This window comes from Cupressus sempervirens, chromosome 9, assembly GCF_028749045.1.
Source record: "Cupressus sempervirens isolate cs-2001-9-10 chromosome 9, ASM2874904v1, whole genome shotgun sequence".
Lineage (NCBI taxonomy): Eukaryota > Viridiplantae > Streptophyta > Pinopsida > Cupressales > Cupressaceae > Cupressus > Cupressus sempervirens.
Genome location: NC_143126.1, coordinates 265,859,765 through 265,872,983, shown reverse-complemented (window position 1 = coordinate 265,872,983; position 13,219 = coordinate 265,859,765). Strand labels below are relative to the sequence as shown.

The following is a 13,219-nucleotide window of genomic DNA, read 5'->3' as shown; positions in this document are numbered from 1 at the left end:
TTCTTAGGCTTCTCTAGCTCAAGTAAGAGCTTAAAGCTAAGGTTTCAGCTTTTGGGTAGAGATAGTGGACCACAAAGTGTTAAAAAAGTACCATTTCAAAATACTATCCCAATATTTGTTATGCTCATGCACCAATAGTCGATCAACCAAAAAACATCAATACTTGTGGTTAAATATTCCAATAGTCATTATGACATGTCCCAATAGTGAGTGAGAACTTTCCTACAAATATTGCTTTAATCCTGTGCTTAACAGTGAGTGAGAACAGAATTGTGACCTCTCCCACTTGAACAGGGCAACATCCACATCGTATGGAAATGTTTCTTAAAATTATGAGATGAAATTGTATTGACTCGAGGCTCAACATGAGACGATACTGAAGGGTATGAACTGTGAACTGATACAATACTGGATTTTATTGGAGTATGTGAGCTAAATATAATATTGGAGTATTGAAATCTATAAACTACACAGGTACATTGATTTTGTCCTCCCGCAAACTTCATATTCCAATGTGCCATTTCTCTTTTCTGGTACCACCGTTTCTTGTATATTAATTACTTGGGACAATCGAACACATTTCAAGAACAGGAACAACACTCGTAGCAGATTTATTCCATATGGTTTGGAATGAATTTCCAATCTTTGGATGACATTTTGTGTCGTTTTCCATAAAGTTCATAAATACATTTGAATTGGGCGTTCAAGTTGGAATGAATCTGCAATTTTTAAACGACAGCAAATGCCATTTGCTGTTAAATTCATAGATATATTTGAATCGGGTATTTAAGTTGATGGCCATTTTAAGGGCATCTGTCCCTTATGATCATTCAAGGAACAGTGATTCTTAAGTTTTTTAGCCTATACAAAATTTATTGTTAATTTTGTGATTCAGAATTATGAATCAATGATGTTTAATAACAAAATTATTCTAATAAAATTTAAATTTTGATAAGGACGATCCAAATTCTTACACTTCTCCATAAAACAATCCTTCCCATCAAATTGAGATAAGATAAAATTAGATAAAATATATTTATTAATATCAAACATGAAAAGTACATTTGAATCAAATCAGAGATTCAATTGACTACAATTTGTAGACGTTTTTAAAACTGTGTTTTCGTTTTAAAATGCTGAGACAATCAATAAACCGTCAAATTCAACCCAGAACTGAAAGATGTGTTTGGCCTTCTGGACAAATTTTTTAGTCCATCTTTGACCTTACCACCGGGATTTTGTATTTAACACACAATCGTAAGCTGTACGTTTTCCCGCACTAATACACAGTTTATGTTCCTAGAACTTCGATCTAGTTGTTTTAATACACAGTTTTGGTCCTGGTTTCAATAACCAATTTGTTATATGGCTGCTGTGGGAACAGCGCACAATACATTTCTTATATGTTTTTATATGTTTTGGCTATGCTAACTAAATGCATCTTCGAAGATGAATGCTTTCTGAATCTCTTAACCAGCATTTGGCACCTGTGTGGTCTCCTCCATTTTTTCTCTTGTTGCTGTTTTTCTATTAGGGGGCTACACTTCTGCTGTTGATACGTCTGTATCTGCCTCTTATTATGATCTTCTGACTCCCATTACAGAATTTTCAGAAGCCCTGACTTGAAAATTACCTCCCCATCCCAAGACTATATACAAAGTTTCATTTTGATTTCTATGCCTCACTCTTTCCTGGCTTAAACTAAGAGCTTATTTTGGCAGAGTTTTTGCTTCAGAGATGGGGGTTTAATCATTTATAGATGATGATCATCTGTCAGTAACTTGGCAACGAACTCTTCTGCTGTAGCACTGCTGATAGTCATTTTTACGAGATCAACTAGCAATTACTTATCACTCCAAAGCAGGTACGTGGTTATGCTGTCCCTTTATCTTAAAGTTAAAATCTCAGAACTTCAGTCTCCATAGGCCAATTTGTCCAAGGTCTATTTGTGGAGAGAATAGCTGATGACACTTATTCCATGCCCTTGAGTGGCAGTAATTGCAATGGGATTCGGATAGAGTTATCGAGCTAGTTACTGTATTGTTGAGTTGTATGGTGTTCTATCTCTAGGATTGCGGAAGAGATCTTAGTTTCTTCTCAATTTGGTAACAGAAGCCTTGGAGATCATCATACATAAATTAAACCGTCCTCAAATTTTTACTTGCAAGGAGGCTTTAAAAGGATTGGCTGCATTCCATCCATTAGGATTGGATTCTAAGCTAAAATGAAGAAATTAGTTTGTCATTCAAGGCGCAAATTCTATAAGGTGGTGTTCAATCTCCAATTAGTACTCGGGGTGCTGGTAGTTCTCCTCACCTTGTCAAGTTTAGTGAAGCTTTACTCTGCAGGTTTCATTTTGCATGAAGTCAACCTCTGCAAGCCCTTTTATTTCACTAAACAAGATCTCAACAATTCGACATTAGAACTCTCTTCCAAGCTTGATCATATCAAGCAACAAGTTGAGGCAATGCAGAGCAAAATTGGAAAGGTAGTGGAGGATATGCGCGAGAGAGAATCTGAAGGGCCAAAGATGTTCGATTCTGAGCGGTTGAAATACAATACACTTTTGGCTGAAATTCTTCTGCCTTTAGATGCCATCAAACTCTTTTTGGAACAGCTAAGACTTCCTGGAGTATATCTAGAACCTGAAGATGAAAATGCTAATGGCCAGATTCTAGACTCGTTTAAAGTAGCGGAAAACTCCGAGGAGAAATTCAAGGGAATGGAGAATTTCTTTCATATAGAAGAAATTCGCAAATACATAACAGTAAAGGAAAACAGATTGGGTAAGAAGAATTTTCTGGGTGCAAATGCAACTTTTACAAGCATAGGCCATGCTTGCTTATCTATGAAGGAAGATCTGGAAGAATACATGGGGTATGACATTGGAGATTACTGTAATGATGACTGGCATGTAGCTCAAAGACTAATGGTTCATGGATGTGATCCTTTACCTAGAAGAAGATGTCTAGCCAGGGCTCCTAAATTTTATCAGAAGCCATTTCCTATCAATGAATCCCTCTGGAAGCTTCCTGATGATCGAAATGTTCGATGGAGTCATTACCAATGCAAGAATTTCACATGCCTAGCAAACAATAAGACTCGAAAAGGATTTTACAAGTGTGCTGAATGTTTTAATCTCACACATCATGAATTGCCTAAATGGATGGAGGTGCAAAACACTTCAAACAATCAAGAATTTCTTATTTATGATAGGTTAAGAATAGGATTCGATTTCAGTATTGGGAGTGGGACATTTGCTGCTAGAATGCGAGAGTTCAATGTGACAATTGTTACTGCTACTATGAATCTTGGAGCTCCTTTCAATGAGATTATTGCACTCAGAGGACTTGTTCCTCTTTACATAACTATCAATCAGAGGTTGCCTTTTTTTGACAATACATTGGATCTTATACATACTAGCCGATTTCTGGATGGTTGGATAGATTTACAGTTTCTGGATTTTGTAATCTTTGATTGGGACAGAGTTCTGAGGCCTGGAGGATTACTTTGGATTGATGGTTTTTTCTGTACCAGAACCGTTTTGGATGACTATTTATATATTTTTCTTCAGCTCAGATACAAGAAACACAAATGGATGGTGGTCCCAAAGAAGGATAAGGATGATAAAGAAGTTTATTTTTCTGCAGTTTTAGAGAAGCCCCCTCGGCCATTCTAATTCATTTTCTCCTTTACTCTGGTATGTTTTGTTTCTCTGTCCCAATTTCAATTTTCCATCAACAATCAATATGTTTTGTGAACAAGTTTTCTTTCTAGAAGTCTTAAATCTAGAGGTATTAGGGATATTGCTGTCTTGCATGGCCATTTGATGGGTATAGGCTCTGTTATTGTTGAGGCTTTATTCACCAGTATTGCAGTTTATGTTTCATTTGCATTTGAATTCATCGGTGTCCAGGATATGGGCTTTACTGAATTAATTGAATTCAGTTTTGTATTATAACAATTTTTTTTGGCAGAGAAGAAATTTGGTAATTTGGTTGATCTTTAGTAAATTTTAGCTGACATATGTTTCTTGTTTTCTTTTTTTTTTTTGGTATAAGAAGGTAGCTATGAGAAGCATGGAAGTGCGTAATGCTCGCTGTGATTGGGGCTTTTAGCAAGTTTTGAGTTGAGATGCGGAGCTCCTGAACAAGTAACTTTTCTTTGAGTCTGTCTTCTTTAAATTCAGTGTGTATGACTATAGGATAATCGTCAACAAATAATTTAAATTATGCAGGTACTTGTAATGGGCCAATGCAGTCTATGCACATACTTTAGGTTTGTACACTCTGTAACAGATTGATGCAAAAATCTAAATAAGGCCAAGGATATTCTAATCATTTTAATGTGCCAAACCATGCTATCTTAAGCAGCTTAGTAAAGAACGTCTTTTCGAGGGAGACAGTAATGAAAGGATTTAAACAGAGAAATAAAATAGATGCAATAAGAAAAATACGCAACACCAGATTTATCCTGGTTCACCACAATAGTGGCTATGTCCAGACTGCAGAGTATTGGATTAATATGTAAAAGGTTATTACAAATGAACAGGAGCAGCATATAAAAAGGCTCCAATGATATTACATATGAAAGGTTTCAGGAAACCAAGAGACACGCTTATTCTTTCCGTAAAGGCAATGTTTACAAAATTCCAAATTTGCTGATTGGAGATCCGGTGGTTGATCCCTTTTGAGCATTATCTCAAGGCCCTTTTTGCTCATGTGGCCTAATCTTTGATGCCAAAGTGTTGCATTTCTGCCCATGACTGTCATAGCAGCCCCTATTTCAGTAGGCTTTTCAAGAAGATAAAGATTACCAACTTTGTTTCCCTTGGCAATTATTCTCGAACCCTTGGTAACTTTCCAAGTATCCATATGTAAGGTTGGATAATATCCTTGTGCAAAGAGCTGACTGATGGAAATCAGATTTCACTTTAATTTGGGAACATGGCGAACATCTTTTAACAACCATTGCTCTCCATCTTCCAGCGGTAACAAAATGTCACCTTTGCCAACTATTCACAGGATATGTTGTCTCCAAGAAATACCTCTCCAAATTGACCTTCATGATAGTTTGTGAAACAATCCATACATGAAGTAGCATGGAAAGAAGCTCCGGAATCTATCACCCAAGAATCTGATTTTGTGTCACTTGTAGAAAGAACTAAAGCGCTTTCATCTTTCTCATAGGCTATATTTGCTTCCATGTTTCTTACATTTTCTTGTGCTTTCTTGTAAGCCTGACAATTTCTCTTTGTGTGGCCAGGCTTACCACAAAACCAGCATTCTCCATTCCTACCTCTTGACCTTGAATGATTGGGTGACTTTGATCTTCGCTGATTGTAATTATTATTTCCTCTATAATGGCTTCTTCCTCTTCTCTCGGTGCTGACCATAGTGAGAGCACCACCGGATGAGGAGTCTTTGTTACTCCTTCTCATGTCTTCACTTAATAAAGTAGCAACAACTTCGTTGTAGGCCAGCTTTGACTTCGTAGAGTTTGAAGTACTTACAGCTGTAACTACGGGATCCCAACTGTCAGGTAAAGAACATAACAAGATGATGGCTTGGGCTTCGTCATCTTGAGTCATACCAACCAAGCTTGCTTGACATAATAGGGTATTCAAATCATTTATATGATTTGACATCGTAGTCCCTTCATTCATTTTTAGTTTGTAGAGTTTCTTCATAGTGAAGATTTTGTTCACAGCCAATGCCGTTTGATACATATTCTAAAGTTTCTCCCAAACTTCTTTTGTTGACTTCTCGTTTGAGACATTGACCAAAACGTTTTTCGCTAGCAAGAGAAAACCATCGCCTTCTCATCCATCTTTTCCCAATCTTCATTAGACATTGTAGACAATTTCTTAGACTTTCCTTCAATTGCGAGAGCCAAGTCTTGCTTAACCAGCAAGAAGTGTATGTGCACTTTCCACAGGCTGTAATTCTTGCCTGTAAATTTCTCTTTTTTCATATCCTCCATCTTTTCGGAAAAATTCAACACCGATTCCCAATTTGCACACCTCGTGCTCTAATACCAATTGAAAGGATTTAAATAGAGAAATAAAATAGATGCAATAAGAAAATTACGCAACACCAGATTTATCCTGGTTCACCACAATAGTGGCTACGTCCAAATTGCAGAGTATTGGATTAATATGTAAAAGGTTATTACAAATGAACAGGAGCAGCATATAAAAAGGCTTCAATGATATTACATATGAAAGGTTTCAGGAAATCAAGAGACGCGCTTATTGGAAGGAAGAAAATAAGTGACCATTAGCCTTCACCATATCAACAAGTAATACCATAGGAATGCTCTTCTAATGATTTTGATGAACAAAAGTTATAACTATACTATCAGTATTCAACTAAATAAGTAAAATTATCTATAGTGGAGAGAAAAGAGGAGCAACATATTTGAGGAAATTAGGATCCAACTCCACATTAAAAGTGTTCCTTGCTAGCTGAAATTTTTAATGGTCCACTTCAGCTGCAATGATTATGCTAACCCGTAGCATTCATATTACTTCATCCTTCTAAACCCTTTAAGGTGATCTGCTGCCCTTGACCATTGGTACTGTCTAAACTTTGAGACTATATACTGCCTTATACAGTTATCCTTATTATGACATACTTTGTTTAACATCACAGTCAACTGTTATTGGTTTCAAATACTGACCTTGAAACCACAATCCCTGAATCATTTTCTACTAGAGAATAATAGAAGATTGAAGTGACCGATAATTTTCTGCTAAGGTTGGTATGGCACCTATCCTTCCGACAGATCTGTGATGAATTACTCCTCATGTAATAGTGAAGTCAATTGAGTTTCATCTCCAACGGGTCTAGTAGTAAGATAGTTTTCTATTCTTTTAGCCGCTGATGTCAATCATGGAAGGTTGTCCATTAAGATTCCATACCATCTTAACTTCTGGATTGACCAGAGTACACGGAATGCCATATAGACAACTCTGCAACTGAGGCATTGAATCCCCGTGCATTCACTAGCTGATTTATGCGTTTCAGTTTAGACTTAGAAAAACTTATTGGAGCAGGAACTGTCATTTGGAAGGAGGTAACTACTAGGAACTGTAGTCTAAACAGAAAGCAGCATCACTTCGCCTTCAAGTTTTTTAGGTCCCTTCAAAAAAAAAATTTAAATTATTTAATTTGGACAAACAGATAACAGTACCTTGTATGGCGCATGTGCCTTTTGGGTATTTTTTAAAAACAGTGACTAGTCCAGTTTAGAAAGGAATAAAATAGTGATGCAGATAACCTCTTTTCGGCAAGATAACTACTATTCTCTAACTGATAATGTCATGTCCCCACAATGACTAGCACAAGAAAATTGGCTTAAGGCTTCACAATTTTCTATAAACCGGGCAGTGAATCCTCTTCATCATATCGTTAATCAATAATGCCCTGAGCCAGGGAATAAATACAAGGAATCAACCCATCATGGACGAGAAGCAATTCACCTTAAACATCGATTTAATTAACACCATGGTGATTAGAATCAGTTGAGAATGTATTAGACTACAATTAACAAACTTAGAGTTCATAATATTAAGCAGAAATCAAAAAATGTTTAAGGCAGCAATTGGTTTTAATTAAGAAAGTAGGGTGCAACCATTCAAAAGGGACAGCAACTTCCAAAAAGTTTGCTTTCTTCGAAGAGGCATAAGGTTATAAGACATAGAAGACATGATGGAGAAGGGCATGATTAAAACAATAGAAGCAGATCGATACTCATCAAGGAGATCAAGTAATCATTCCATATCAAGCATATACATCGTTCCAATCAGTGTGGGCACTCATCCAAAGAGCCAAGGTTGATGTCCAAAGAGGGAATTATCATCAATCCAGATCTGTCTAAATTGAAACAGCAGATTGAAAGTATATGACGCTTAACCTGCAATAATCTTATATTCTACAATTACAGTAGTATGAAATAGTGGAGTCAATGATTGTTGCGTGATAATGTGAAATGCATATTCAAGATCATTCATCTATCTACAAGCAGTCGTGTGGAGAAGAGGAGGTGCAAGAAAGGGGAGAAGATACAAGATCACTATCAGAGTAGATCACTCCATGGTGGATGACCAACGTTCCTGCCACATGGGGTCAAGAGGGTAATTGCCTGTTCTTGGGCTTGGGGAGGAGGATTTTTGGGTACCTTATTGCAATTTCCTTCCAACCTCTACAATGGTTGATTGTTGAAGAAATTACAAATCATAAGAGGATGAATAAGGAGACAAGAATACAAAGGGCATATATGAGCACTCCACAAGATAGACTACCCCATGCCAGATGGCCAATGTACCTGCCACTTGGGGCCAAGACGATAAGTGTCCGCTCTTGGGCTTAGTGGGAGGATTGCCTCAGGCCAACCAATCATGCCCCATCTTCAAATTCTGTTGTGATTGAATGCTCAAAAACAAATATAGATGTTACAAAACCTATCTATCTAATGCATTATTTGTGTGATTATAGAAAATATTGAGATCTAAGACTTCGTTTAATATGGTTGCAAGACCTAGATTAGGATTTATCTTGTTAAAAAGGCATTTTAGTTGGTAAAGTTCAGTATTACCCGGGATGCGTGCCCGACTCTAAGAACCCTGTGCCCATACCGGAGATATCTTGGGGATGCAGTGATGTCCCCTAGGCATTCCTGATCTGCAGATTTTTGCCTGGAAACGTCGAGTGAAGTTGGGGATGGTGGTGTCTGGTGCCAGGGACATCCAACCATCCCTGGGGCAACTGAGGGACATCCCCCACTGTCCCAGGATGGCCAGACATCCCTGGCTAGGTAGACATTTAAAAACTATAATTTTCACTTAAATTTGAAAAAAACAATTTCTTTATGAGTATTTACAATGAATTCTTTTTGACTGCATATAATAGTAGGATATAAATGAGCAGATACCTGTAGAATGAATTAGAATGTGACTACTATCCATCGAAAGAAAGCATACAACTGTAGAACAAGAGTACACAAATATAATTATTTTTCAAGAATGGGCGAACAAGCAACTGCATACAGCCGTAGATGTTGATTGAACAATTGGATGATTGCATACAGCTGAAAAATGAAAACATCCCACTGTAAGACAAAGTGGAAAGCTCTGGAATGAAAGCGTAAAAATATAGAATAAGAGAATATAGCTGTAACCATTTTTTTTTCAAAGGAAAGGCATATGATTATACATAGTTGTTGAATGATGACATCCAAATAGCTTAGAACTTTAGTGGGATCACTTATTAATTATGTTTTGACATCAAATTCAGAATTATGAATGCATATTGAGTATTGACCAAAAAACAATTCTGATTCTTGAACACAAATATAATATGTTAATGTATAATGTATATTTGTATGTTTTATCCATGATTTCATATAAATATATGTATATATGCATGCTTTATCATTGTTTTCATATCAACATTTCAAATTTCAATGTATAAGCCCTTCTGACTCAATTCAAATCTATGTCGTTGAAATCACTAGCTCATTTTGAAATTGTATATTTATTTTGTGTTTTCGAGTATATATGTTTTTTTTATGTTTTTCAGAATATAAAGATAAGAAACTTGCAATGCAAATCAGAAGTGACAACAACTAACTCTAATTTTATTTGCTATCCTCTTATTTGCAAATACTTACAATGACTACTGTACAATGCAATTGACTGACTGTATAAAGAACCTGATAAGGAAGATGATCAACGCTGAAGCCTTATGATTGATGAAGAATGTGAATTTGCACACCTTGAAATGAAACACTGCCTCCTAATGGTCAACCGCAACCCTGTAGAATGTGACACTGAACATGTCTTTTGATTGTAGCAAGAAACTCGACATGCTGCTATAGCAGATCTCAGTCCAGTGAATACTTCTAAACGACAGTAATAAAAATGATGCTATGCAGAAATCCAAATGTCTGAGTTGGCCGTCCAACCTATCTCCAATTAGCAGCAGTAATTATTAATTTCTCAACCAAATTGCAGACTTCCTTATTTCAGAATATAGAGATATGAAACTTGCAATGCAAATCAGAAGTGACAACAACTTGTTGGAAATTACAATTGGAATAATTGTTGTTTTGTCATTGATGTCAAATCTACTGATAAGACATGTTGCTATGATCTTAAGTGTCATATCTATTTTGATTGATGGAGAAGATTTGAAAGATTGCTCAGAACAATAGCACCTAGAGGAAAATTTGAGATATGAAACCGAAGTTACAATGAACATTTGATTAATTAGACTCTCATAAGACAAAATGATAGTTTATATCATGAATGTAAAGCTTAAACGAGCACTAGAGTAAAAGATTAAGGTATGTCGAGTAACATTAGTGTCAACCAAGCCATGGTAAGTGCCAAGCAAATTTAGTGTTGTCCGAGCATCAATATCGATTGAGCAAGTTAGTGGATGCCAAGCTAGAAGTTTTATAGTGGCCGAGTGATTAAATGATGACCGAGTGTCAGAACTTAGTGATTGTTGAGTAATAGTATTTTGAATATATTTGAGGAATCGTGATTTTTAGCCAACTCAGTTGATTTCTTGGGATATGGAAACCATGTTGAACATAAGATTGATGGGTTGGATCATTTAATTCAAGGTGAGGATTAGGTATAATAACTATGATCAAATTTGAGGGATAAGAAGTTGTCATGTCCCCTTCTCGATGTTAGTTCCGGGTGACAGAATTAGTCTATCTCCACATACGGATAGATTAATATCAATTTTCCGCAGGATGCTTTCCAATCACAATGAAGAATTTAATTTAATTTATTCCAGAACTTTATTAAATGAAACAGAGCTAAGTCACTTTAATGTTTTTAAAGCTATTTACTTTATAATAACTTTAAGTGACTATACGACGAAAATGTTGTTTAATCCCACATTCTTTGTACTTTGTACTTCCCCTCATTTTGAGGCTATATATGCACGTGCTTGCATTGGGATTAACACACAAGAGAATTTATGAACTAAATTATTCTGAGATATGGTTGCTTTAATGTGACTGGTTGAGTCTTGGGGACAAAAACCCTCAAGTCTAAGATTTTTAAGAAGATTAGACGTTTCCCCTAATCTTCTGTCCTAGTTGGTGTTACACAGATTTGGGCAAGAAATCGGCAGGAAGGAAAGACAACAGCAGAATAAGTTATGGAGGTATGGTAATTTGGAGTTATTCATTTACTTCTAGAACTAAGGTTTTTTTTAGCCAATAAAGAAAACAAACTTTCTAGCTTTATATTATTGAAGAACTAGGCGTGTTAGAGAAGTGGGACTTCAAAGATCTTTGGTATCAGCATTTACCTATGGACGTTTCACATGGTTGACCTGTTTAGCTAGTTATCCTGAGTATTGCACTCTACACAAGAAATACTCGACTGAGGACTGGTCGTTTTGAATACTACATGCTACCTAGGATAAACCTGACTAAGGACTGGCCATTTTTTAATATTACACCCTACACAGGGTAAACCTGACTGAGGCCTGGTCATTTGAGTATTGCAGTATAAACCGATTGAGAATGTATGTTTCACTGATTACTGGCATGGATATTTGAGGCTCAGTTATTAAAACTCGGGTTAGTCTTAGACGTCACCAAGGTTATGTCATTGGGCGTCATGTGCAGACCATGATACGCATGTTTTGAAAGGTTCATAACTGGATTAAAGCTCACGTCAAGGGTGGCCATGGTTATTCTCTAAGTTGCGATTGTGATCACAGTCGGGTTTGAAATCAATGCACTGATTGTTATCCATTGAACACTGCCAGCAGGATTTTGACAGTACTCAAGAGATAGTTGACACCATTATAAGAAGGGGGTTTCACACAACTAGCCCTAGGGAGAAGGTAAATTGTTACAGGTTCTTTACGGCAAATACTGAAGAGGAGCTTCAACGAGCATGACTGGACTGGGTCTTAAAGAGCTAGGCAATGCTATTGAATAGGAGTATGAATGCCTAAGAGCTGTGGTTATGCATTAATGTTGTACTGGATCTTTTCTAAGGTGAGATCTGTTACTGCTTTAAGACATTTCACTGTGAGTTGTTATGAACTGAAAGTTGTTAATGGTTAAATTTTATTTTCAGCGGGTAGCCACAATCAGACTCAATGTTGCAATAAGAAAGTTGTTTGCTATTCAATTTCTTTCAGTACTGGTTAAGTCATTCATTAATCATCCAACTGTGGTCATTTTTTCCAACTGTTTGACATAATGTTATCTTGTAATATTCCATAGTTGCTTGGTTTAACCATTCTAGTGACCAGTATAGCAGTCCTAAGGTTTTTAGAAGGTCTGTGAACTGTTTGACAAAATTATTCCCAACAGTTTATGTCAACATTCACCACAAATTAGGGGCAGATCAGTACAGTGGTATCAGAGCTACAGACCTTGCCAACTTGTGGGAAAACTTAATTTTGTAGATTCATGAATGAGTAAAAGGCAGTATACTTTCTGTCATTTTCAGCTGGAAAATACAGAATCTTCAGAACATCTTGTATTGGAAGATAGTTATTCAATAGATGAGGATATAAGTTTTGGACTAGAAGTATAGGTTGAACAAACTACCAATTTTGAACAGGTTCAAGAACAAGCACTGGTTTCTCCAATGGCACGAAATGACGAAGCAATAGATAGGGAAGTAACGAAAACCATGCGGGCCATTAGAGAAGGGCAAAATAAAATTGCTACAGCATTACAACAACTCACAGGTGCCATGCAACAGTTAGCTCCTGTAAATAGGAGAGCGCCTGGCCACCACAGTGGGGGTGGTAGCATAGCAAGAACACCTCGTACAGCAAGAACTCCTACTTGGAATACAGATAGACCCTTGATGCCTATTTTTGTGGGAAATAATGTAGAAGAAGAAGTGGCTCAACCCGCAACTCCAGCCTTGTTACCTGATAATATTATAGCTATATATGATGAGTGGGATATACTTCCGGATCCAATCAAACAAAATTTGACTTTTAATCAATATGCGAACCAAAAGAGGGAAGCTGAGAGACCTCAACATGATAGGAGGCCCAAGATGCAAAATAGGGATCTTAAACATGCTATGAACAAATTAACACTTCCCACTTTTGATGGCAGCAATAAAACTACAGCCAGGCCATGGATTCATAAATTGGACACATACCTAACACTCAAGCCCATGACGGAAACATAAGCTATTAGATTTACCACTATGCAT

The 13,219-nt window shown here is 36.7% G+C and overlaps 1 protein-coding gene and 1 long non-coding RNA gene across 3 annotated transcripts; one reads left to right on the top strand and one right to left on the bottom strand.

Moving 5' to 3' along the window:
• The first annotated feature begins 1,343 nt into the window (after positions 1-1,343).
• LOC149538477 (putative methyltransferase At1g29790) lies at positions 1,344-10,115 on the top strand. 2 transcript variants are annotated; one of them, XM_089802828.1, is made up of 2 exons: positions 1,344-3,700; positions 9,712-10,115. In XM_089802828.1, the coding sequence occupies exon 1, from the start codon at positions 2,225-2,227 to the stop codon at positions 3,677-3,679; it is 1,455 nt and encodes a 484-aa protein (XP_089658954.1). In that variant the 5' UTR covers positions 1,344-2,224; the 3' UTR covers positions 3,680-3,700; positions 9,712-10,115. The 2 variants fall into 2 exon arrangements, with proteins under 2 accessions (XP_089658954.1, XP_089658953.1); XM_089802827.1 differs by lacking the exon at positions 9,712-10,115 and adding an exon at positions 4,065-4,340.
• LOC149538478 (uncharacterized) lies at positions 7,879-9,029 on the bottom strand. Its single transcript, XR_016356547.1, has 2 exons — positions 8,599-9,029; positions 7,879-8,419 (listed from the first exon to the last, which is right to left on the bottom strand). It is a non-coding gene; the product is annotated as an uncharacterized LOC149538478 (long non-coding RNA).
• Positions 10,116-13,219: the final 3,104 nt, after the last annotated feature.

Coding starts and splice junctions, on each gene's coding strand:
- LOC149538477 (XM_089802828.1), top strand. CDS start 2,225: ATGAAGAAATTAGTTTGTCATTCAAGGCGCAAATTCTATAAGGTGGTG.